This window comes from Osmerus eperlanus, chromosome 4, assembly GCF_963692335.1.
Source record: "Osmerus eperlanus chromosome 4, fOsmEpe2.1, whole genome shotgun sequence".
Taxonomy (NCBI): Eukaryota; Metazoa; Chordata; class Actinopteri; order Osmeriformes; family Osmeridae; genus Osmerus; species Osmerus eperlanus.
Window position 1 is genome coordinate 5,561,937 of NC_085021.1, and position 25,789 is coordinate 5,587,725.

Below are 25,789 nucleotides of genomic sequence, written 5' to 3' on the forward strand. Positions count from 1 at the left end.
TGTGCCCTGTCTTCCACCCATTTTAAAAGTCCCTGAAAGAACTAGCTAACTGTTTGAAACATGATTCCTGCTTCCCTTGTTGGCTGCTGGCTGCCTGGTTGGCTCTCTACCTGTACGGCTGGCTGGCCATTTTGTGGCTGGTTAGCTTGTTGGCTGGCTGTCAATCTATACGGCTGTCTGGACAGCTGTCTGTATGGCTGGCTGGCTGTCTGTCTATCTGTGTGGCTGGCTGTCTGGCGGTCTATCTATCTGGCCTGCTGGCTGTCTGTCTGTCTGGTGGCTGTCTGTCTGGCTGGCTATTCATCCCTGAGATGTGAAGTTCAAGTATTACATCCTCCCTCTGCTAAATCAACACAGAAACCAGAGTGTGCAGCTTAATGGACCTTAAAACCCTCCTCTGGATCACCAGTGTGTGTGTGTGTGTGTTGTGTGTGTAAAATGTGTGTTGAAGGTGGGGGAAAAGGGGGTTGTCGGTGCCAGATCCAGCAAAGTACTGAATTAAAGACAAGAAACACATGGTGTTACCACGGTAACGTTCATATGTTCAGATTATGCAAGTGTCACACAGACGGTGTGTGTGTGTTGACTCTGGAGAAGTGACCTCAACCCTGCTGCTTGGCATGTCAGCAGGCCAGACACAACAGCTGTGAACAAGCAGAGGTGGTGCTGAACCTGGGGATTGATGATTTGCCTAGGTGATAATGTTGGGAAGTTCAAGAGATAAGAAGATCTAGAGATCAAGGTCTAGGGACAAGTGTGTACATTTATTACTGAGCGTGGAATTTCTTTGTTGGTGTGTGATTGGTTGAGTAAATGAGTGAGTGAATGAGAGAGAGAAAGAGAGAGTGATAAAAAAGAAAGTTAGAGAGAGAGAGAGACAGAGAGAGACATGAGAGAGAGAGAGACAGAAAGAGAGACAGACAGACAGAGAGAGAGATAAACAAAGAGAGAGAGAGACCTGTACTAGACATGCAGTGTGATGTCTCTGAGCTGTATTGTCTCTTCTTCATTCACCAAGGCGTACAGAGATGGTATAGTCACTGCTGGATTTAATGTGCATGCGGATCTGCTTCATTGTGGCTATTGTTACCACACACACACACACACACACACACACACACACACACACACACAGACATACACATACAAACACTCTGGCACGTGCGAGTCAGATGGCTAAGCATCATCATCAGAATAGCATAACAACTGAATAATATGTGGACAGGAAAATCGTCTCTGTCTTTCTAGTTCTCTCTCTCTCTCTCTCTCTCTTCTCCTCTCTCTTCTCTCTCTCTCTCTCTCTCTCTCTCTCTCTCTCTCTCTCTCTCTCTCTCTCTCTCTCGTCTCTCTCTCTGTCTCTCCCTTCTTTCCTCTGTTTGACTCTCTCTCTCTCTCTCCCTCACACACTGTTTAACGTGCAGCTTGTTCTTGCCTGTCACGAGACACACAGACCCGTCTGTACGGGCCTGTGCATGTTCTCAACACTGGTGGTGCTCCTGCAGGTGGGCACCTCGTTGGGAACAAAGGAGCGACTGGAGTGGTTCTGGTCTGACCCTCTCGTCTGACGCTGCACCTGGAGGGTTGATGCTCACGGACGCTCTCTCTCTTTCCTCCTCGCTCCTCTATCTCTCTCTCTGCAGGAAACGGTAGGAATATGCCTTCCTGATCATCTTCACGATTGAGACCTTCTGAAGATCATAGCTATGGCCTGGTCATGCACCAGAACTCCTAACGTACGCAACGGCTGGAACATGCTAGACTTTGTCATCGTCCATCGTAGGGTGAGCGTGACGCGCGTGTGCGTGCGCACACGTCGACAAGAATGCCGCAACGCTCGTAGAGGAGTGTATTCTCACTTTTTTCGTATTGCTTCCTGTTTGATCAATGCGGATCAACTGCTTAATGCTGTCACTACATGACAAGGGAACCCAAGGGGTTGAAACACACACTCTCACAGTCGTGTGCAATCACAGTCATGTTCTCGCACACACACACTCCAACCCCGGAATTAGACTTCAGAAATCCTTCCTGTCAGTCTGTCAAGCAGATCAAGAGATGCTTTGTCTGGGGAAATCACGTACACACACACACGCATGCATACACACACACACACACACACACACACGCATGCATACACACACACACACACACACACACACTCTCATACACACAGTATAATGAGAATTTGAAAACTAAATGTAGTATCATACGCGAATATACTACATGTAAATATATAGTTTTAGACACACACACACATACACACGCGCGTACACACTGGAAAGGGTGTCAAACTCTAAAGCAGACACACTAGATGAAGGTAGATCACTATCACCGTGACAGACAGACACACACAGATGTACAGATCACCGCACACACACACACACACACACACACACACACACACACACACACACACACACACACACACAAAGACACAGACCTGCACATACACATACACAGTACGAACATAGAAACACATGATTAGGTAATATCCATCCATCCATCTTCTATCTGCCATCTATCTGTTTTGTCTTTATCTCCCCAGATTGTTCAGCGTGGTTCTGGAGTTGATAACCAAAGAGAATGACCCGGGAGGCCAGTCTGGGGGGAAGCCAGGGGGGTTTGACGTTAAGGCTCTCAGAGCCTTCCGTGTCCTCCGCCCCCTTCGCCTTGTTTCAGGAGTGCCCAGTGAGTCAATAGAAATTCTCCCACACACTGATTGGAATCAGACGATGACTTTCGAATGTTCATTCAGCAGTTTATTTTAACTCCTTGTACTGACCCAATGGTGTGTGCGTGTGTTTCTCCGTCAGGTTTACAGGTGGTGTTGAACTCCATCATTAAGGCCATGGTCCCACTGCTCCACATCGCTCTGCTCGTCCTCTTCGTCATCATCATCTACGCCATCATTGGCCTGGAGCTCTTTATCGGCAAGATGCACGCCACCTGCTACTTGGTGGGCTCAGGTGAGAACCGGCAAACTACCAAAATCGAAGCGCTAACGGCTAAGATCCCGTGGCTAAAGCTAAAAGCTAGGAGCTAATGGCTAAAGCTGGAGTTTTCCTGGGAGGTTTTCCTTGTCTTCCTTGAGGGTTTAGGTTGGCTGAGGGCCAGTTCTGTGGGCGTATGTGAAGCCCTCTGTGACATTGCTTGTAAAAAGGGCTATACAACTAAATGTTGATTTGATTCGTTTTTTTAACAGCTAATAGCTAATAATCAGTACCTGGTGGGCACAGATTAGACCCGCGCAATGGCTAATGGTAGGGTTCAATTGAACAGACTGTTGCTTTAATCCAGGGACAACATTTACATCGCTTAAACAAGTCTGACCTGCCTACAGGGTTAGTGTAAACACACTACAGAAGTATGAATCTGCTTATACACATCATCAGGAGGATTAACATATAGATAAATCTGGAGCAGATGTGACTTTCTGGACATGTTAACAGTAATCTGACATGGTTTATTCCTTTGCGCTCGTTAGTTTGTGTGTAATTGTATTTGTACGTTTGTGTGTGTGTGTGTATATGTGTGTTTATGTGTGTGTGTGCACGTGTTTGTATTTGTGTATGTGTACGTTTGTGTGTGTGTGTGTGTGTACGTGTTTGTATTTGTGTAGGTGTACGTTTGTGTGTGTTTACGTGTGTGTGTGTACGTGTTTGTATTTGTGTAGGTGTACGTTTGTGTGTGTGTGTGTGTGTGCGTGTTTGTATTTGTGTAGGTGTACGTTTTGTGTGTGTGTGTGTGTGTGCGTGTTGACCCAGGTGGCCACGTGGCGTCCCAGGTCAGTGCTGCTGTAATCCCCTCTGCTGAGCCAGGGCTGAGAGAGGCACTTATACACCACATCCCATCCTGCCACACTGGCACCAAGGTGTCATCTAGCCAGGCTAGGTTCGAATGACTGGATTAACTGAGGAAATGTAAACCCTGGAGGGGTGGAGGGGATGGGTGTATGGAGGGAGGAGAGGTGGAGGGAGGAGAGAGGGGTGGAGGATGAGGGAAGGAGTGGAGGATGGAGATGGGGATAAGTCTAATCACAGGATACATTTATGAATGTAGATCTGATTATGAATGTACATGAATGGAACGGAGTGTGTGAGAGTGAGATAGAGAGAGAGTGATTAGGCCATGTGAGGCCCTACATGTCGTAAACAACGGCCCACCCTGCAGTGGAGTGGTACTGTGATGTGTACCGCACACACACATGATGCAAGGCCATTCATCACGAGCCACACATTGGGCACTTATTGTTAATTGCCCTCGCTTAATGAATCAGCTTGTTTACTTCAGCTCATGTCATCTGTCTATCCTCCCTCTCCTCCTCCACCCCCCCCCCCCCTCCTCCAGGGACCTTGGCAGACGAGGAGCCTACTCCGTGTGCAGTGTCGGGTCACGGGCGTCAGTGCCTGGGGAACGGCACCTTGTGCCGAGACGGCTGGCACGGCCCCAACGGCGGCATCACCAACTTTGACAACTTCCTGTTCGCCATGCTGACGGTGTTCCAGTGTATCACCATGGAGGGCTGGACGGATGTGCTCTACTGGGTAACACCTCCCCTTCATCCCCCCCCTTTCCTTCCTTCTCTCTCTCTCTCTCTCTCTCTCTCTCTCTCTCTCTCTCTCTCTCTCTCTCTCTCTCTCTCTCTCTCTCTCTCTCTCTCTCTCTCTCTCTCTAACACACTCCTTCCCTTCCTCTCACACCCATCTTTATCTTTCTCCCACTCTCTGTCTTGTCTCGCTCTGTCAGCCAACTGTCTCTTTCTCTCTTCCTAACTGTCCTCCATCCGGTCGGTTTGTTGGTCGCCATGGCGATGGTATGATAATGAGGCCTTGTAAGTGGTGTAGGTGACAGTGCTAGGAGGGATGGAACCACTCCACTAACATGAAAGACAAGGACTGAGAGCTGGAAGAGAGCCTGCAAATAGTCAGCTTCCTCAGTTCTTCACATTAGTCATGTTGACTCAAATCTTATTTGTTCTTAGCAATATGTAAGCCTAGGATGTACACCCAGATAGTCATGGTTATGTAATGACATCTCCTCGCCTCTGCTCTCCTCTCTTCCCCTCCCCTCCGCTCTGCTCTGTTCTCCAGATGAATGATGCTATGGGGTTCGAGCTTCCCTGGGTCTACTTTGTCAGTCTGGTCATCTTTGGGTCATTCTTTGTTCTCAACCTGGTTCTGGGAGTTTTGAGTGGGTAAGACTAACACACACACACACATGTATAAAGTAATGCACGCTATCCTGTCTTATGCACTTATCTTGTTTACTTACAATCACTCCAATCCACACTCACTAACTCATACAGTGCCTCATGGCTCTCCATCTGTGTGTGTGTCCAGAGAGTTCTCCAAGGAGCGAGAGAAGGCCAAGGCTCGCGGAGACTTCCAGAAGCTGCGAGAGAAGCAGCAGCTGGAGGAGGACCTGAAGGGATACCTGGATTGGATCACCCAGGCTGAGGACATTGACCCTGAGAACGATGAGGAGGGTGACGAGGAGGGCAAACGCAACAGTGAGTCACACACACACACAATCACACACACACACAATCTCCCTGTTGTCTTAGCAGAACGGGATGAAGCTGTGGATGATATGACTTACATGGAGGAAAGGGACTCTAATCCAAATCCTCTTTATGTAAGCATGTTTGTATGACGCATGGCGGAGACTAGACCAGCACTGATTGCTTGGCAGGCAGGCAGGCAGGCAGGCAGGCAGGCAGGCAGGCAGGCAGACAGACAGGCTTGCAGACAGACAGACACCTGCACACACATGCTAAACCGGCTAGTCATGTCGATATTTACAGTCTGCCCACTGTGTGTGGGGGGTCATTGTGCTTCTGGATTGGTGTTTACAGAGTGATCCTCAGTGCTTGTGGCCCAGTTCTCTGAACCACCCTGGCCATGGCAGAGAACAGACTGCTCAAGGTGTGAGGTCAAGCATGAAAGAGAGGTGGAGTTGGGCCGTTACCTACTGCAACCTGTTTTGAAGTGTGGTTAGGCGGTAATGCAGGACTGTGGTGCCCATAAGGATGCATTTCGACCCTGCTACTGTATGACATCTTGACTGGTACAGCGTACTGTTTCTAGAATAATAATTTAAAAAAAAGACTCCATTCATCAGCTTCTAGAGTCACTAGCTCTACCTGTCTATATATTGTACTGTGCGCCCTTCTATTCAATGTATTTATCTGTTTATGTATTGTATCTTTTAGCTCGTCTAGCTTTATGTTGTAGCTCTGCCGCTAGCTTCCTGCAGACAGCTTTAGAAGTGTCCTGTTGCTAGCTGTCTAGGCTAGGGGAATGTGCTAACCCTTTGCCCTAGTTTGCTGGACAGCAGACTCTCCGGCTTCCTTCCAACTCTCTTTGTTTTGGCTACCGACTGCTAATAACAGTTCTCCTTTTCTTGTTGTCTCGTTCTTATTGTCGGTACTGCTGTAGTTTCTACTGTACCTTTCTACCACTGTGTCCATGTTCTCTACTTCTCCGCTCCTCTCCTCCTGATCTCTCCATCTTTCCTGTCGAACGCTGCTCTCCTTCCTCCTCGGAGCTGATGTCCTCGTCAAGTCCAGAAACAACCCCAAAACCTTCGGAGACCTGACGAAGGCAGATAGGTTTGAGCAAGACATGTCGGAAGAGATCTGTACTGTTGGTCTCTCCAGAAAAGGACAGGGCTGGAATATGTATATATATATATATATATATATATGGCCATCTTGCTTCTACCTATCTAGCTACAGTATGTCTGGGCTGAAGTGATGTAGGAGTTGTTTCTGGGCAGAGTACGTGTGTGTGTGTCTGTGTGTGTGTGTGTTTGTGTGTGTGTATGTGTGTGTGTTTGTGTGTGTGTAGTAGTCAACTTACTGTAATGCTCTGTTTTCTCTACCCTCCCGTTTTATTCTGACTCACTGCTTCCTCTGCTGTTCGATTGTGTGAACTGCATGCCCAGGGGTCACACTGGCTGACTTTACTGAGAAGAAGAAGGGAAAGTTTGGCTGGTTCAGCCAGTCCACAGAGACCCATGGTAAATCGCGTGTGGCCCCCTGTTGCTCGTGCCGTGCTTTGCCATGCTTTCACCAGCTTGCTGCGTGTTCCTCGGAGTCTTGTCGTTTCTCTGCTCACGTGTCGACGCTACCAGTCATCCTGTCACCAGTCATCCCTTCACCTGTCATCCCTTCACCTGTCATCCAGTCACCAGTTAAACCTCAAGGCCTCAATAGCTTCATGGGCATCATAAACAATATAAACGAAACAAACTCATCTATTGCTCTACCAGCAGGCGATGAGAATCAATAGATTCAATGTGGCTCAGAAGGGTTGTGTGAAGGTAGTGTAGCCTAGCGTCAATAACCTGGGATCCTGGGTCAATAACTATTTGTAAACGGTGTTCAATGGGAGCACTTGATTTGTCACACCCTCTGTAGTCCACTGCAATGGATCAGAGCCATGAGGGGGCAACAATGAGGCAAATCAAAGGGACCTTATGTCATGGGTTTCATGTATCATGTTTCATGTATGTAATGAATTTGCGGAGTGGAAGGTGGTTCCAGAGTGTTCTACTTGTATGGTGGGTGGGGCTGGATGGCTGCATGAGTTAGGAGAGGGAGAGTGAAACACATCAGCATGGATGCATGTGTGTGTTAGACAGAAGAGAGAGAGATTGGCAGTGCTGGAGACAATACACACACACACACAGAATGGTTTGATGTTCAGAACTAACGGTTAAGTGGGTGTGGGCCAGCATGGCATTGTGTTATCTCATGATCATGTTGATATTGTCATACAAATAATAAATATTATAATAATAAATATTATTTGTATGTCACTGTGGGGTTATTCCTGTCATGTGGGACCGATTCTCCATTCATGACCTTCATGTCATGAATGTCTCATGATTTCTCACTTGACCCTGGGACTCTGGAATATGTCATTGTGATTGCTGCAACATCCATGGAATCCTGTTTGTTCGCACACAGCCAATCAGAGCCCCTTGTCCCTTCGTCCAGCCGTCTGGCTGATGCGTGCTGGTGTTGTGTGATGCCAGCTGTCCTGTCTCCCTGCTTTCTGTCCCAGCGAGCATGCCCGCCAGCGAGACGGAGTCGGTGAACACGGACAACCCCAACGGAGAGGAGGACAAGGCCCCCTGCTGCGGACCCTTCTGGTGAGACGAACTTTGACCCCCGACCTCTGACAACCGTGAAAACACTGATAGGTGGACCTCTGGCGACACGTCGACTGTCCTTACTGATAGGCTCGTGTAGAGACCTCCGTTTGAAAAATAGCCAGCTTACGCAAAACTTAAAATACGAAGGAATGATGTACATATTGTTTGGGCTTGTCTAGAAGGGAGGGTATGAATACTTAGTAGTTATATGAAACAAACCGAAATTTAGATCTGGAGAGACTGGAGTCTCAGTGTGGATGCAGCTGCATATCTCCTCCATGCTGTGTTTACCTGGTTTAACACGTATTATCATTGTTTATTTCCCCAGTCAAAAGATTACTAAGTCTAAGTTCAGGTCAGTAGTTCTACTGGTTCCCACCATGGTGTAATGCATTCCTTCTTCCTTGTCACGATTGCATGTCAGACAAAGTCTGCTGTGAGTGTGCGTGTGTGTGTGTGTGTGTGTGTGTGTGTGTGTGTGTGTGTGTGTGTGTAAGCCGATAACGTAATATAACTGCTGAAAAGACCCTTACAGCAGCCCTGCACACCCAGAATAGATCCACACATCATTCTGTCTCTACTAGTTACTAGAGTGCTTTAGTTTTGCATAATGCAGACATCTGTTGAATGTAAAACGTTGTTAGTTCTCACCAATTGATTTATGAGCAAAAGTACATAAGTGAGGTTTTGATGCATATTGAAGCAGAACCTAAGAATAACTGTAACAAACAGACTCAGGACAGCTAGTATTGAATCGAAGTGCAGGCTTTGTCGAATTCAGGCGATAGTCAGACAAGCAGGGGTCAAGCAGGGGTGAAAAGAACAGCACAGGTCATCCTAAACAGGTAGTCCAGTAACAAGCATAGGTCAGGGGGGGACAGGCAAAGGGAAGGTCACTTCCAAGGGAGAGGCAAGCAGTTGATATTCATATACGGCAGCCTGCCGTATATGAATGCCGAGATGTTCCTCCTAAGTTGTTAGTACTACTCAAGCTCATTTAACAAATCTCCACTTTCTTTTCCTCTAGTTTAATGATCTGTGGATGAAGTGTCTGTTGAGATTGAACGTCAGACTGTGAATAGAATGTAGGGACAAAGTGTGCCGGCCTGTTCTGCCCCAGAAGGCATGCAGCGGTGCACATGGGCTGCTCTGTTAGCGTGATTGGCCGGGAGAACAAACTAATTAACGCAGTTATCGAGGAGTGGGAGAGATCCAATCAAACTGAGTCCATTTTTAAAACCCTTTTCTAAAATGTTTACATTTAATGTCGTAAAGGGCTTCGGCAGTTCCCCACGGTTGAACACCGATCCAACTGAACCCTTAAAGAGAATATAAATCCTCACAGCCGGCAAAATAAATGGAAGAAACCAAGAGCAATTTTGTGAAGGGTTGTCTCACCCAGAAGAAATTGAGGCAAACATTGCTGACCTGTTTGAAAGTATCACAACAAGTTAGTCTGGTAATAGTCACGTATAAATTATATGCTTGCTGCGTTAGCACTGGAAGCTGAGGACGAGATCACAGGTGCAATCATAGATTCTTACTAATGTAGGGGGTTCAATATTGGCCAAACAACCAAAACTAATTCCGCTATGGTTTAAAGGAGGATGGGAAACTGAAAAGTGTATTAACATGAACCAAATTATGCCTATACCAATGGAATTACAGTTATTTGACTCTATGGGTTAAATCAGAGCAGGAATGGTCAAAGTAAGGTTAAATTGAAATATACATTTAATAACATTGCAAATGATTGAAATCAATTACAAGGCAAACATGTTACAAAATGAAGGTTGACTCTTACCTACTCTACCATGATTATTGTAAACCAGAGATAGAAAGCAAGAGGTGAGGAGAAGGTCCCAGGAGATCAAGAATCCATAGAACGATGCTTCACAATTCCACAAATAAAGTAAAAGGTTCTACACTGAAAACTGACTAAAACACTCATGAATACATCAACCAAGTTCCATCCCGAGATAATATTAAAAACAAAACTGTTTCACTGTCAGTGGTGTGTGAAAAGCCTCAAAAGAAAATGTTAAAAACAAAATCCAAAGGACTAACACAAACCTAACTAACCCAATGCACAAACAAGGTACTTTGGGATTGTTTGTGCATCAGTATAGCTAGGGTTATGGTGGTCATTTGAATTTCCTTCATTTTTAGCCTTTTACCATTATGTGTATAAGTAAAACCATTTTCCTATTGATAACACAGGCATCACAAACACGCTGAGGTACCTATAGTGGTACCTATACAAAGTACCACTTGTACAAGTCCTGAACAACACTGTAGCCGTTGTCTCTTGATATGTGATCACAGGCAGTGCACACTGGAAGGGTAAACTCTTTCTCATCAGTCAGGAGCTGGGGTGGGACTGTCAGGTACTTCCTCCAGTTAAAGTATTGCATGTACATTTCATCATTTTTGTCCAACTGGATGAGAAATTCAGCTAGAGCCTTTGCATTGGGGTAGTCGTTGACATGAATGAATGAATCAGCGGGAAAGAATTCCTCATAGTTTTGTCTGGATGTGCCAGAAACCACGGGTACAGTGCCCACTGCGAGCGGACTGTTCATGTTTTCCGTGATGTAGTCTTTGTGGACTGAATTCTCAAACGCAAGATAAAACTTACAACTAGCGATGGTTGAGTAATAATTCTCATGCTTGACACGGCTCCATGAGAATTCGCCAAAGAGATGTAGTTTTATGTGTTTAGATAGCTCTTCGTAATATGGCTTTCTGTCATAGGCTCCTTTATTACTCACAATCAAACAAACCATTTTATCTTTTCTGGGTAGCACAAAATCACTATCCTGGTTGGTTTTCTTTCCTAGCAGGTCGTAGCGCACAATGATGTCGGCATGTCGTCGGTAACTCATCGTCAGATTGAACAGCTTTTCCAAGCCGGGTATTTTTTGTGTATGTGAAGGAGGTTCCAGATTAAACCAAATCCATTTCTGAAAACGTGGTCGTGGTGACCGGGGCATGTTGCTCAGATCCCAGTTGATCTCCTTGTGGTAGAAAATGACAGCATCGGATTTGTCAAACAGGGATCGGTTGTCGGTTAGAACGCAACCATCAATATTGAAGAACGTACCGCAGTCCTTCAGGTTGAATCTCACGTCTCCCTGCCCCCCTGGCCAGAACCACAGCAACACAAGAGGCTTCTTCACATCGGTGGACTGGGCAGCATGATCCACATCCACGTCGTTTTCACACAAGGATATGTTTCGAAAGTAAATGTAAAATGCTACCACTGTGTAAATAGCAGCGATGATTTTAACGTTCCTTGTTACTGGCATTTTCCCCTCTGTAGACAAAAGTCGAAACGGTTTAAGAAGATCACAAACTTTGTTTTTTAAACAGGAGAGGAATCATCCTATCTCTTGCACACTGTAGCCTATAAATTTAGTACTCTATGTGAGTAGCATAAATCACAGAGACTACAGATGATTGTGTCTCATAACTTGAATTAATAAGGTTTATTAGAGGTGAAATACAAGTAATATATTGTGGGACAGATCCAAATAGACATGTTCTAGAAGACCAAGATCTAGATATGTACTACACTGTAATAAGTTCCAGAACATATTATCTTTACAGTAACAATAGCTATCATGAAAGATGGTATACAGAGTTTTACTTTACAATCTAGAACAATCTCAAGAAAATAACATGTATAAGAACAAATAAAGAATACAATATTTGTTTTGATATGAACAGAAATGAGCAGTTTGGCCACAATTACATTTACATGCATTAAGAGCGGCCACATGTATGTGCTGCATATAACACCTAGAACACACCCTGGAACAAAGTCCAGTGCAAACATAAGCGAATCTAGTGCAAATATGTAATGGAGAATATATCATATTATTCAGTAGACAGTATAGAACTATAAAAATAGAAATAAACCTGTATTTTACTTACACAACATTAAAGAGGTTTTGATGTGGCTGGTTACGCTTTCAACCCACTATGCTGCGTGTTCCTGTCTTCCAAGACCAGGGCGGTGCTTCATGGAACCTGAGTGTGTGTTTAGGTGTGTGCAACATAATAGCATCCTGTTGCCTTCTTACAAGATTGAATTGTTCTGTTGTTGTTACCCTGCAGTCAAAGATTGGCTGCCAGCAACATTCCTGATAAAACTCCACAACTTCAATCTAGTGATACTTTTATATTGAGAATTTGATCAAAATGTATTATTATTATAAGTGATTGAGAAGCCATCTCATCAAGCCATTAATAATGAATGTTTTACTGTTTTCTTTTGTTTGGTCAAGGCAGGGCTTCATCAAACATTATTTGGAAGTACAGATATTCCACTGGTAATTGCAAAAAAAAATTGTGCACATGGCCTAAATGTTTTGAAAGATTACTGCGAAACGAACAAAGACTCCAATTGAATCGAATCACACTTCATTTTGGATTACATTTAGTCATTTAGCAGACGCTCTTATCCAGAGCGACTTACAGTAAGTACAGGGACATTTCCCCCGAGGCAAGTAGGGTGAAGTGCCTTGCCCAAGGACACAACGTCATTTGGCACAGCCGGGAATCGAACTGGCAACCTTCTGATTACTAGCCTGATTCCCTAACCGCTCAGCCACCTGACTCCCTTACAATTGATAACATTATAACATTAACAATATCTTCCCAAATCGAGAGATCGTTAAAAATCTGATGTTCAAATTGGAGAGATCGTCAAAATAAAGGTTGGCATGATATGATGGGGTACAGATCATCCAAGGGGATTGCAAGGTTATTGTTTGTCCTCTACTTCACACCCTTTTGATCTGTTGCCTCTTTCCTTCCTCCCCCAACAACCTAAACCAGGAAATACAAATACACATCTGAGAGAAGGTCAAAGGGAGGACAGGAGAGAAGGAAACTCACCCTGAGACAAGATAGAAGTTGTCCTCAGACTGTTACAACGCAGCCGTTGTCGATGAAACAGGATATCCTGTCAGTCAGAGTGGATGTAATTGGCTCACACTGGAATGGTGCACTTGACCACCAGCTGAGGCCTACAGCCGACTGTCATCCATGTGCTTCCAGAGTCTACCGCCTGCACCTGCCTCACTCATTCATTCATTACGTTATCGGCAAGAAACAGTGTGTATGTGTGTGAATATTTGTGTGTTTGTCTGGACTGCGGTTGTTTTCATCTGCTACTGTTTTCATTGTATCAGTCCCTTCAACCTGCATTATGACATCCTTCATTCCTCACCCTGAGACAATTGCTAATTCCGTCATCATCATCCTTTCAACGAATCCTGTCCTCACCCTTTCACTTCTCACTCACACGTCTAATGTCCTTGATTGTTCAGTGTCTGTTTGGCCCATCACGCTCTACAGCCAGGCCAGTAGTTGGTCAACCTTTGGTAGACTTCCGGAAGGGTGATTTGGTGGTAACAGCTTACTCTTACATCACTTCCTCTCTCCCTGCCAGTCGGCAGTGGCGTCGCTGGAACAGGTTCTGCCGCAGGAAGTGTCGTGCGGCGGTGAAGTCGGTGACGTTCTACTGGCTGGTTATCATCCTGGTGTTTCTGAACACGCTCACCATCTCCTCCGAGCACTACAACCAACCTGATTGGCTGACCGAGGTTCAGGGTAGGAACAGCGATCTCCGCTCCCTTCCGCTCCCTTCCGCTCCCCTCCGCTCCGCTCCCCTCCGCTCCGCTCCCCTCCGCTCCCCTCCGCTCCCCTCCCCTCCGCTCCCCTCCCCTCCGCTCCCCTCCTCTCCTCTCTGGCCACGGCACCAACAAAGGCCTCGTCCTCATCCTGTCCCTCATTTCGTAAAGTAACCCACGTCAGTCAGGACACCGGCAGTCCTCAGACCCTGCTTCTGTCTCCCCTGCTGAGTAGACGTGGCCAACAAGGTGCTGCTGGCCCTGTTCACCTGTGAGATGCTGGTGAAGATGTACAGCCTGGGCCTGCAGGCCTACTTCGTGTCCCTGTTCAACCGCTTCGACTGCTTCGTGGTGTGCGGAGGCATCGTGGAGACCATCCTGGTGGAGCTGGAGGTCATGTCCCCGCTCGGCATCTCCGTGTTCCGCTGCGTGCGCCTGCTGCGCATCTTCAAGGTCACGCGGTATGTAGCCTGCGTGTGTTTGTGTCCAGGCGTGGGTGTGTGCGTTTGTGTCCAGGCGTGGGTGTGTGCGTTTGTGTCCAGGCGTGGGTGTGTGCGTTTGTGTCCAGGCGTGGGTGTGTGCGTTTGTGTCCAGGCGTGGGTGTGTGTGTTTGTGTCCAGGCGTGGGTGTGTGCGTTTGTGTCTAGGCGTGCATGTTTGTGTCTAGGCGTGTGTGTGTGTGTGTGTTTGTGTCTAGTCCTGTGTGTGTTTGTGTCAAGGTGAGTGTGTGTTTGTGTCTAGGCATGTGCGTCTGTGATTTTGGGTGTGAATGACTGTGTCTATGTCACGTGTGTATGTCTTGCGTGCTGTTTTCTTTGTTGAGTCTTGATCCTCTCTCTCTCTCTTTCTCTTTCTCTCTCCTCCTTACTCCAGCCACTGGGCATCTCTCAGTAACCTGGTGGCCTCGCTGCTCAACTCCATGAAGTCCATCGCCTCCCTGCTGCTACTCCTCTTCCTCTTCATCATCATCTTCTCCCTGCTGGGCATGCAGCTGTTCGGAGGCAAGTTCAACTTCGACGAGACGGTCACCAAGAGGAGCACCTTCGATAACTTCCCCCAGGCCCTGCTCACTGTTTTCCAGGTAGGCCCTCTACCCAGCCCCCCTGCTTCCCTGAGGCCCTGTTCTCTGTGCTGGTGGTGGTGGTGGTGGGGGGGGGGGAATTGGCAGCGGAGGGATTGTTGTGATTAATGTGCCTGTTGTCATGACGTTGTGGTGTGGTTTCAGATCCTGACAGGAGAGGACTGGAACGCCGTGATGTATGACGGCATCATGGCGTACGGAGGCCCCGCCTCCTCAGGCATGGTGGTCTGCATCTACTTCATCATCCTCTTCATCTGCGGAAACTGTATCCTTCTAACCTGACCCTAACTCTATCCTGACCATAACTCTAACCTGACCCTAACTCTAACCTGACCCTAACTCTAACCTGACCATAACTCTATCCTGACCCTAACTCAAACCTGACCCTAACTCTAACCTGACCCTAACTCTAACCTGACCCTAACTCAAACCTGACCCTAACTCTAACCTGACCCTAACACTCTGAACGATGCAGGGCTGTCCTCATGGCGTTCATTCCAACCCTTTGTTAGACTGCAGGAATGATAGAGGGAAACAGACATCACACTCCCTCCTGGCATTGTCCTTAAGTCATGTGACTAACCAGACATCTTGCTAAACGTCTTCTTGGCTATCGCCGTGGACAACCTGGCAGATGCCGAGAGCCTGAACACAGCTCAGAAGGAGGAAGAGGAGGAGAAGGAGAGGAAGAAGAGCGCCAGGTAAAGTTATCTCGCACATGGAAACCTCTCTCTCTTTCACTCACTCTCTTTCAGTGTCTCTCTTTCACTGTCTCTCTTTCGCTCTCTCTCTCTATCTCTCTCTCTCTTTCTTGTCTTGTTGGAACAGAATAGACTATCTTTCAATCTGATGACCGACAGGTCAGACCTGTAGAAGGTGACGGTGTGTGTTCTGGAGAGTGACGGTATGTTCTCCCTCCAGGAGCGGGAGCCTAGACAGGAGAGAGGAGGAGTGTCCGGACGGAGATACCAAGGTAGAGACTGGAAACATAGAACGCAAAATCTGCCCGTGTAATTCTCGTATCTGTATGTCTGACCTAATGGTATCACCCCAGGAAGTCCAGCTTCGCACCGCACCGCACATTTGCTATACTTTTCAACGACTGACTGTGAATGCTGTGGATGTCCGTGTAGCTACAGTTCAGTGTGTCGGTCTGACCCCTGACCTCTGACCCTGACGGTGACTAGGTTCCTCTGCATGAGGATCAGGAGGAGGAGAAGGAGCCCTACCCTTCTGTGGACGCTCCAGGTTAAACATACAGTAGCTCCCATCCCAACACAATGTTTTTCATTGCGGATGTGGTTTCTGTATGATTACATCCTGTACTTGTGTTTGTGTGTCTCTGTGTGTCTCTGTGTGTATGCGTGTGTGTGTGTGCTCCCAGGTGAGGACGAAGAGGAGAAGCTTCCGGAGGTTCCGTCGGTGCCACGCCCCCAGCGGTTGTCTGACCTCAGCATCAAGGAAAAGACTCCTCCTATTCCAGAGGGCAGCGCCTTCTTTATATTCAGCAGCACCAACCCGTGAGTGCAACACACACACACACACTTGTATGTGTACGCACACATACACGCACGTGTATGCGCATACGCATGGTCATGTACACTTGTATGCGCACCGTATACGCACATGCACAGTCGTACAGGAACACACACACATACACACACACACGTGTCCATGCACACACACGCACGCATACAGGTGACCACACACACGCACACACTGCGTGCCATTCAATCCCATGTGCATCTCCCTCAGGATCCGTGTATTCTGCCACAAGCTCACCAACCACCACATCTTCACCAACCTCATCCTGGTCTTCATCATGCTCAGCTCCGTCTCCCTGGCTGCCGAAGACCCCATACGCAACTTCTCGGCGCGCAACATCGTACGTACGCCCTCGGCCTGAACAGACCTGTCTCAAGCACACTTTACTTTCTGTCACTTCCTGTATTAGAGTGTGTGTTAACAGAGTTGTATCTGACATGGTTCCCCCCCCCTGGTCTTACTGTGTAGCTTTACTGTGTAGATTTTTTTGTCACAAGGTGCCTGTGCATGTCTCTATCTCTGTCTGTTAAACTTGTATGTTGCCTCTTTCCAGATACTTGGTTATTTTGACTATGCTTTCACCGCAATCTTTACTGTTGAGATCCTGTTAAAGGTAAATGTGTGTGTGTGTGTGTGCCTGTGTGTTTGCGCCTGTGTGTATATGTCGGTGTGTGTGTGTGTCTGTGTGTGTACTTGTGTGTGTGATTGCCTCTACAGATCCTAGGCTATGCTGACTACGGTTTTACTAGTTTGTTTACATTTGAGATCCTCTTGAAGGTAACCCTAAACATTTCTATGGCAATGACAGCCAACAGCTTGCTGCATGGCACCCCCATCTCTGTACGACGTCCCTGTCTTGCCTGGCCGTGAAAATAAGTCTCTTGTACTGGTTGTGTCGTTTTTAAACGCTTGTCTGTCAATCACTGCGGTGACCATAGTAACACTCTTTGATGAGGCCCACTTGTTAGTTACTCGCTAGTTACTAGCTTACTAGCTAGTTACTGACTAGCTGCTGTCAAAACTCTTGTAGTGTTGTTAGAGGACCTCAGGGTTTCAGACTAGGGGAGCAGATGAGGAGATGAGGAAGAGAAGGACAGGAGGAGACGTGGAGGAGATGAGGAGCATATTAGGATTGGAGGAAAAGGTGGTGAGGATAAGGAGAGGAGGAGGAGAGGAGTGACAGAAGTTTTGACCTGAGAGGCCTAATATATGTCATTTAACATAATACTGTGTATAGAATCACCTCCAGTTCCCCTCTGAGAAGTCCACACTTCCTGTAAGGGTAACCAGACACATATAAAGAAGGATGGCCAAACAGCTTTCTGTCGAGAACTCCACTGCACTGGGATTCCCAATGTGTGTGTGTGTGTGCGTGTGATGCATAACACCTGAGCCAACCTTCTTTATATATTCCTGGTGTTGGCAGACAAGTGACAGTCTCTCTCTCTCTACGTATGGGCTGACGTGTGCCACTCTCCTCACTGCCTGGCTCCTACTTGTCCGTCTGTCCGTCCGTCCGTTTCTAGAGGCCTGACTGGAGTACTTTTATGGAATCCCCCATCCCCTGAAACTCTCCCAACCCCCCGCTGCAACCCCCCCACCCCACCTCGGCCCCATTTGAGACTTTCTGACAGTAGTACAGCTTATGGGCACCATATTCTCATCACTGATTGGCTGATCACATCCCCCTGGACGTCCTCTCGTCTCGTCTGCTTGTTGTTGACGTACGGCATGTGCACTTCTGTGTGGGGGAATTTGTGTTGAGGAGTGTGTAACAGTGTGTATGTGTGTGTGACTGTCTGTGTGGGAGTGTGATGGTTAATGGTTGGGAGGGGTATGGTTCGGGGGGGGTTCTCTAGTGGTTTTGACCATTATACATAGTAGAACTGTCACTCCTCGCTATGACAACACAAAGAGCACACCAGCAAGCCAACACATCAACATCAGAGGACTATAGTTCCATTTGAAGCTCCCTAAAATTTGAATGTGAATCTGTGACTTCAACCCGTGTGAACAGAATAGTTGGTTTCATAGCACCTCTTCTAGTTAAGTGTGTGACAGCTCTTCACTGTCAGCTCTGCTGTGTTTACCGGGGCTCCTGGTCTTATGTCTCTCTCGTCCTCCTGCCAGATGACAGCGTTTGGGGCGTTCCTCCATAAAGGGGCGTTCTGCAGGAACTATTTCAACCTGCTGGACCTTCTGGTGGTGGGTGTCTCTCTGGTCTCCTTCGGCATAGAGTAAGTCACACACACACAGTGGAGCCAGGGATCATTCACTGTGTGTCTGTGTTTATGTTTATCCTGCGTGTGTGTGTGTGTGTTGCGTGTTTGTGCACGTGTGTGCCCATGTATTGGTGTTAATGGCAGTGTGTGCTGTGTGCTGTGCAGGTCGTCTGCCATCTCTGTGGTGAAGATTCTCCGCGTGCTGCGAGTTCTACGTCCCCTTAGGGCTATCAACAGAGCCAAGGGCCTCAAGGTGTGTGAGTGTGTCCACATGTGTGTGTTTGTAAATTGCCTTTTGTTTGTTGCCTAACAGCAGTGTATGTGTGTGTATTGCAGCATGTGGTCCAGTGTGTGTTTGTGGCTATCCGGACCATCGGCAACATCATGATCGTCACCACGCTGCTGCAGTTCATGTTTGCCTGCATCGGAGTGCAGCTCTTCAAGGTACTGCACACACACACTTACACACACTCACACACTCACAGACACACTCACTCACACACACAGATCAGATCACAGATAAGGACACGTTTGTGTGTGTGCATGTGTAAGGTGTGATCTCTGATGATGATGGCATATCTCTCTCTGTCTCTCACTCTGTATCTCTCTAACTCTGTCTCTCTCTGTCTTTGTCGCTCTCTCTCTCTCTCTCTCTCTCTCTCTCTCTGTCTCTCTCTCTCTGTCTCTCAGGGAAAGTTCTTTCGCTGCAATGACGAAGCCAAGTCCAGTCCGGAGGAATGCCAGTGAGTCTGAAGATAAAATGAGTGCTGGTTCTTCCTCCTTCTCTCTTTTGCTCTCTCTCCCTGTCCCCCAATCCCTCTTCCTGACACTCTCTCCCTCTCCCCCTCTCTCCCTTTCTCTGTCTAACCCATGTCCCTCTACAGAGGTTTCTATATCCTGTATAACAATGGAGACACTGCCCTGCCATTAGTCGAAAAGAGGAAGTGGAGCAACAGTGAATACAACTTTGACAACGTCCTCGTGGCCATGATGGCTTTGTTTACTGTGTCCACCTTCGAAGGCTGGCCTGCGTAAGAAGCACACACACACGCAAACACACACGCACATACATATGGATCCTCGGACACACGAAAACACACACTGGTGTTCCAGAGTTGACAAGTATATGTGTGTGTGTGTGTAGCCTTCTGTACAAGGCCATAGACTCCAACCGAGAGAACATGGGCCCCATCTACAACTACCGGGTGGAGATCTCCATCTTCTTCATCATCTACATCATCATCATCGCCTTCTTCATGATGAACATCTTCGTTGGTTTCGTCATCGTCACCTTCCAGGAGCAGGGAGAGAAGGAGTACAAGAACTGTGAGCTGGACAAGAACCAGGTCAGTCCTGTGGGAGTGTGTGTGGGAGAGTGTGTGTGAGAGCGTGTGTGTGTGTGTTGGTCTTACCCACTCAGCTCTCCCAGAACTAGGTTGAGAACGTAGACTGACTCCAAGTCTAAGCAGGAGCCCCAGGGGATGATGCTAAACCATGTTAACCCCTCGTCCTCTACAGCGCCAGTGTGTGGAGTACGCTCTGAAGGCCCGCCCTCTCAGACGGTACATCCCCAAGAACCGCTACCAGTACAAGTTCTGGTACGTGGTCAACTCCACGGGCTTTGAGTACGTCATGTTCATCCTCATCATCCTCAACACTCTCTGCCTGGCCATACAGGTGAGGCTGCACTGGGTCACCCTGGGTGCTGTGTTCTGTCTTTCTCTCTCCTTTCCTCCCCTCGCGCTCTCTTTCTTTCTATCTGTGTATCTTTCTTTCGTTCTCCTTTTCCCTCTTGCTCTCTTGTCCTGTTTGTCCTTTCTCCTTTGTTTCTTTCGCTCTCTCTTTCCCTGTCTCTCTCTCTCGCCCTTCTCTCTCTCTTTCTCTCTCCTCTTCCTTCTCTCTCTCTCTCTTTCTCTCGCTCCCCCCTCTCTTTCTCAGCTTCCTCTGTGTTTCCTCTCTTGATTCTCTCTTTGTAGGTAAACCTGTTGTACTGTGTACCTTTTTTCATCCCTCCCCCTCTCCTCCCAGCACTATGGCCAGTCCCAGCTGTTTAACTATGCCATGGACATCCTCAACATGGTCTTCACTGGAGTCTTCACTGTCGAGATGATCCTCAAACTCATCGCCTTCAAACCGAGGGTAGGCCCTCCTTCTGTCTACCCCCCCCCACCTTTCTACCCCTCCTCCCTCCTCTCTCGTCTCTCCTCCCTCCTCTCTCCTCCCTCCTCCCTCCTGCCGTCCCTCCCCTCTGCTATCTGCAATCGAACTCCCTCTCTCCTGCTGAGTTTGTTCCCCTTGTAACACCAGTGACCCTTCCCCCTCCCTCATTCCCCCTCCCCTTCCCCCTCCCTCATTCCCCCTCCCCTCCCTTCCCCCTCCCTCATTCCCCCTCCCCTTCCCCCTCCCTCATTCCCCCTCCCCTCCCTTCCCCCTCCCTCATTCCCCCTCCCGTCCCTTCCCCCTCCCTCCCCCCCGGTGGTGTCTGGTCTCTCCAGGGGTATGTCGGAGACGCCTGGAACGTGTTTGACGCCCTGGTGGTCATAGGCAGCGTCGTCGACATCATACTCAGTCAGGTAGATGTGAGTACCGACCGGACCCCCGCTCTCCCTCTCCTCCTCCTCTTCTCCCATCCCCCCCCCTCCTCTCCTCCTCCTAGTCTCCCTCTTCCTATTGTTTTGCTTGGGCTTATCTCTGGTCATTGGCTCTATCCTGGCCAGCCACTGTCGGCGCTGGGTTGTGCTGTGGCAGACTGTCTGTGCTGTGGTCCAGTTCGGGGCTGTGTTGACATGGAGCGTAGGAAGGCGGTCTCTCTAAGGCTGCTGGGAGCTGTGTCACTGAGAGAATCACTGGACAGGTCTACGGAGAACACCATAGCAGAACCGTGTCTTGTCTGACCCTTGAAACACTGCTAGAACCATGCCCTTCTGATCCTTGATCTTTTGCTACACCTTCTGTATGCACTATTTCTATGTCGCTTTGGATCTGAGGGTCTTAAATGAATAACGTGTAAATGTAATAACCGATTAGAGTAATACAGACCTGACAAGTATCTTGCTATCTACAGAGTATTTAAATGTGGATGTTATTTTGATTGGATTCTCTCACTTGCACAGGACCGTTCAGTTCTGTTTCTTGAGTCTTGTTTATGTCTGACCTCTTGATGTTCACTTCTCTCTCCGTGCTGTGTCCCCTCTTCTTCCTCTCTTTCTGCCTCTACTCTCTCTCTCTCTCCCTCTCTCTCTCTCTCTCTCTCTCTCTCTCTCTCTCTCTCTCTCTCTCTCTCTCTCTCTCTCTCTCTCCCCCTCACTGTCCCTCCTTTTCTTTCTTTCTCCCTCCCTCTCTCTCCCTCTGCGTCTGATGTTACAGCACTATTTCGCTGATGCATGGAACACGTTTGATGCCTTAATTGTTGTGGGTAGCTGCGTTGACATTGCAATCACAGAGATCAATGTAAGTAGCCATCTCCATTGCCCCGCCCCCTGCCCCGCCCCCTGCCCCCTGCCCCTTGCCCTGCTGCTTCACAGGGCCTTACAATAATTACAGAGTTGCATTGAAGATCATATCCCTCTGCCACACACGCCCCCGCACAACAAATGCACGCACAATTTTCAGCGGCACACGTTTGTGCTTGTTGCCCGATCTTGAATGCAACCTTCTAGCCAAAGAGCATGTTGCCATGCTGCATTCACGTTATGTCCCAGGTGTCTCGGTACAGCAGGAGTGATTCAGACCCCCCCCTCCCCTCCCCGCCCGCAGCATTCTGAAGACCCCCCCCCCCCCCTCTTCTAGGCCGCAGTGACATCATGCTTGCTGCTTTTCTGTGGACTGTGATGATGAAGATTGTTTGTCCGTCTGTCTGTTTGCCACACTGCTGTCACACACATTCAGTAGACTAACTGTCCACAGTGGCGGTCCTGGTACATTTGGCGCCCCCCCCCCCCGGGGCGAAGTTTACCTCTGCCGCCCCCCAAACCAATGTAAATGGCACGACAATGGGTGTGAACACACAAACACACTACCTTTTTTATGCCAGCAGAGGGCGGCAAACACAAAAATGACGGAAAATGCCGCCCCTCTCTTCATGCTGCCCCAGGCGGCTGCCCGGTTCGCCCATGCCTAGAACCGCTACTGACTGTCCACACTGTACATGTGAACTGTACACTAACACAGGAACTATACATGCACGTAATGAACTGCACACATAATCCCTATTCCAGGATGAGCTTCCTGTAGTGTGTTGTTGCCTGGTTGAAGTCAGACAGAGTCTTATATCTGAGAGAGCACTAACCCCAGAGCTGCTGGCCTCATAGCCTCCCAACCTCACAGCCTCCCAGAGAATCTAACATGAGGGGATGAGTGGTACAGCACACTTGTCAGAGAGGGAGCCTGTCTCTACCTCTCTGCCTGTCTCTACCTGTCTGCCTGTTTACCTGTCTGCCTGTTTACCTGTCTGCCTGTTTACCTGTCTGCCTGTCTCTACCTGTCTGCCTGTTTACCTGTCTGCCTGTTTACCTGTCTGCCTGTTTACCTGTCTGCCTGTCTCTACCTCTCTGCCTGTCTCTACCTGTCTGCCTGTTTACCTGTCTGCCTGTTTACCTGTCTGCCTGTCTCTACCTGTCTGCCTGTTTACCTGTCTGCCTGTTTACCTGTCTGCCTGTCTCTACCTGTCTGCCTGTTTACCTGTCTGCCTGTTTACCTGTCTGCCTGTCTCTACCTGTCTGCCTGTTTACCTGTCTGCCTGTTTACCTGTCTGCCTGTCTACATGTCTGCCTGTCTATCAATCTGCCTGTCTACCTATCTGCCTGTCTACCTATCTGCCTGTCTTCCCATCTACATGTCTGCCTGTCTCTTTGTCTATTTTGTCTGCGGTCTGCCCAGAGGATGAGAGATGTTTGCATGACAGGCTGCGTAGACCTTCACACTGTGAAGTCTCATGAGGTTCAGCGTTCGTGGTAGATGCACCGCCTGTCGTTATGGTGTTTACTGAGATGTTGCAATAAAGCTGGATGCAGAATGAATCAAACAGGAAATAACTCATGCATCATGCATCTGGCATGTGAGGGAGTATGATGGCATGTATTGGTTGCTGAGGAATGAGGTGAATGGATGAGGTGTGTGGTGAATGGATGAAGAAAGAGGGGAATGGATGAGGTGAGTGGTGAATTCTAAAGTTTATTTGCAATTTGTAAAAGTAGAATTACAGATACATTCTCTAGTCCTATCTAATTTTTCCTTTTCCCTTTTTATGATTATAAATCTTAATTTTCGACATGAATAATCATATTCCTATTTGAGCAAAATAATATTTTAAACAATGTATTGCAAAATACTAATCCGCTAGATGAATAGATGAGATGTGAGATGAGGTGTAATGTGAATGAGTTCAGTGGATGAGGTGAATGGAGGAGATGAGGAATGAGAATGTGAACGGTGAACCAGCCAAGGTGACGGGTTGACATCACAGTAACCATGGTGTTTGGTTTCTAGTCGCCACTCATGGGCCCGGTCGTCAAGGTGATAGTGGAACCTGGGGTAAGAAGCCCCGCCTACGCCCAAACCCCTCCCCCTTCGCCGTCTCAAGATGTTGAATTGTTTGTTGTTTACTTATTTGTTTTAAGTCATCCTGTTTGCTTGTTTTTGGTATGATTCATGGCTGGAGGTCCTTCTCCATGGAGTTGTTTTTAAACATGGAGGTTCTGTGGACCAGTTCTGGACTTCAGGAAGTCATGTTTGTCATATTTGTTCCATTTCAGATATATTCTCTTATGTTGGTTTGCTTCTGTTGTTGTCAGGTTACCAAAAACACAGGTTTTGTGGCTTGGTTCATTGGTCTGTTTGTTTGGTTCGTGTTTTAGGGCAGTGGTCAGTGTGTGTGTTTTTCTTTGTGGCAGAGTGTGTGTGTGTGTGTGTGTGTCGGGAATCTGAGTGTGTACTCTGAGATTGAAGTGTAGTGTGTTTCCATGGTATTTTTGTATCGTTCTCTGCTGTCACACATATCAGAGATGCATGGCCTACTTTTGGATGTCTAACACAAATGCACAAGGCACTAAAATGGAAGTACAGACGTGCACACACAAATTGTCTGTCTTGTCTTAAAGTAGCTTTATATAGTGGAAAAGGATATATCAGTCCTGCCTGTGTTCCACCTCTGTTCCCTGTGTGTGTGTGTGTGTGTGTGTGTGTCAGAACACGGAAGACAGTGCTCGTATCTCAATCACCTTCTTCCGGCTGTTCCGAGTCATGCGATTGGTCAAGCTGCTCAGCAGGGGGGAGGGTATCAGAACACTGCTGTGGACCTTCATCAAATCCTTCCAGGTGAGCAGACCAATCAGGAACGAGTTATGATATTGTGTGAACAAATAGTCTGATCACAGAACCAATTGCTGTCAACACACTGTCAAACATGTCAAACTCACATTCTGTTCTCTCTCACCCCCTGCCTCCCCTTTTCTCTCTGTCTCTCTCACTGTCTCTCTCTGTCTCTCTCTCTGTCTCTCTCACTGTCTCTCCCTCTTTCTCTCTCACCCAGGCTCTTCCCTATGTTGCTCTGCTGATCGCCATGTTGTTCTTCATCTATGCTGTCATTGGGATGCAGGTAACCGAGCCAGTCCTGAGAGCCACATACTGAAGCCCTCAGGGGGAAGCCAGTACTTACCAGTACTTACCACTACTTACCACTACTTACCAGTACTTACCAGTACTTACCAGTACTTACCAGTACTTACCAGTACTTACCACTACTTACCAGTACTTACCAGTACTTACCAGTACTTACCAGTACTTACCACTACTTACCAGTACTTACCAGTACTTACCAGTACTTACCAGTACTTACCACTACTTACCAGTACTTACCAGTACTTACCAGTACTTACCACTACTTACCAGTACTTACCAGTACTTACCAGTACTTACCACTACTTACCAGTACTTACCAGTACTTACCAGTACTTACCAGTACTTACCACTACTTACCAGTACTTACCACTACTTACCAGTACTTACCAGTACTTACCAGTACTTACCAGTACTTACCACTACTTACCAGTACTTACCAGTACTTACCACTACTTACCAGTACTTACCAGTACTTACCAGTACTTACCAGTACTTACCACTACTTACCAGTACTTACCAGTACTT

At 47.7% G+C, this 25,789-nt stretch overlaps 2 protein-coding genes across 2 annotated transcripts in view; one reads left to right on the plus strand and one right to left on the minus strand.

The window, feature by feature from the left end:
* Positions 1–25,789, plus strand: part of LOC134018405 (voltage-dependent L-type calcium channel subunit alpha-1D-like) — a 49,582-nt gene that overhangs the window by 11,214 nt on the left and 12,579 nt on the right. Inside the window, 32 exon segments of the mRNA XM_062458325.1 lie at positions 659–663; positions 1,651–1,687; positions 1,690–1,772; positions 1,774–1,781; positions 2,546–2,688; positions 2,814–2,966; positions 4,348–4,544; positions 5,091–5,194; positions 5,340–5,509; positions 8,070–8,157; positions 8,489–8,515; positions 13,619–13,779; positions 14,035–14,260; positions 14,672–14,879; positions 15,024–15,144; positions 15,466–15,580; positions 15,801–15,852; positions 16,067–16,127; positions 16,264–16,399; positions 16,635–16,764; positions 16,978–17,037; positions 18,555–18,661; positions 18,812–18,899; positions 18,983–19,090; positions 19,337–19,389; positions 19,531–19,677; positions 19,791–19,992; positions 20,165–20,323; positions 20,675–20,785; positions 21,142–21,225; positions 24,833–24,961; positions 25,176–25,241. Coding sequence (XP_062314309.1) covers positions 659–663; positions 1,651–1,687; positions 1,690–1,772; positions 1,774–1,781; positions 2,546–2,688; positions 2,814–2,966; positions 4,348–4,544; positions 5,091–5,194; positions 5,340–5,509; positions 8,070–8,157; positions 8,489–8,515; positions 13,619–13,779; positions 14,035–14,260; positions 14,672–14,879; positions 15,024–15,144; positions 15,466–15,580; positions 15,801–15,852; positions 16,067–16,127; positions 16,264–16,399; positions 16,635–16,764; positions 16,978–17,037; positions 18,555–18,661; positions 18,812–18,899; positions 18,983–19,090; positions 19,337–19,389; positions 19,531–19,677; positions 19,791–19,992; positions 20,165–20,323; positions 20,675–20,785; positions 21,142–21,225; positions 24,833–24,961; positions 25,176–25,241 — 3,539 coding nt within the window.
* On the minus strand, positions 10,089–12,152 carry LOC134018404 (4-galactosyl-N-acetylglucosaminide 3-alpha-L-fucosyltransferase 9-like). The gene is made up of 2 exons (XM_062458324.1): positions 12,097–12,152; positions 10,089–11,474 (listed from the first exon to the last, which is right to left on the minus strand). The coding sequence occupies exon 2, from the start codon at positions 11,466–11,468 to the stop codon at positions 10,416–10,418; it is 1,053 nt and encodes a 350-aa protein (XP_062314308.1). The 5' UTR covers positions 11,469–11,474; positions 12,097–12,152; the 3' UTR covers positions 10,089–10,415.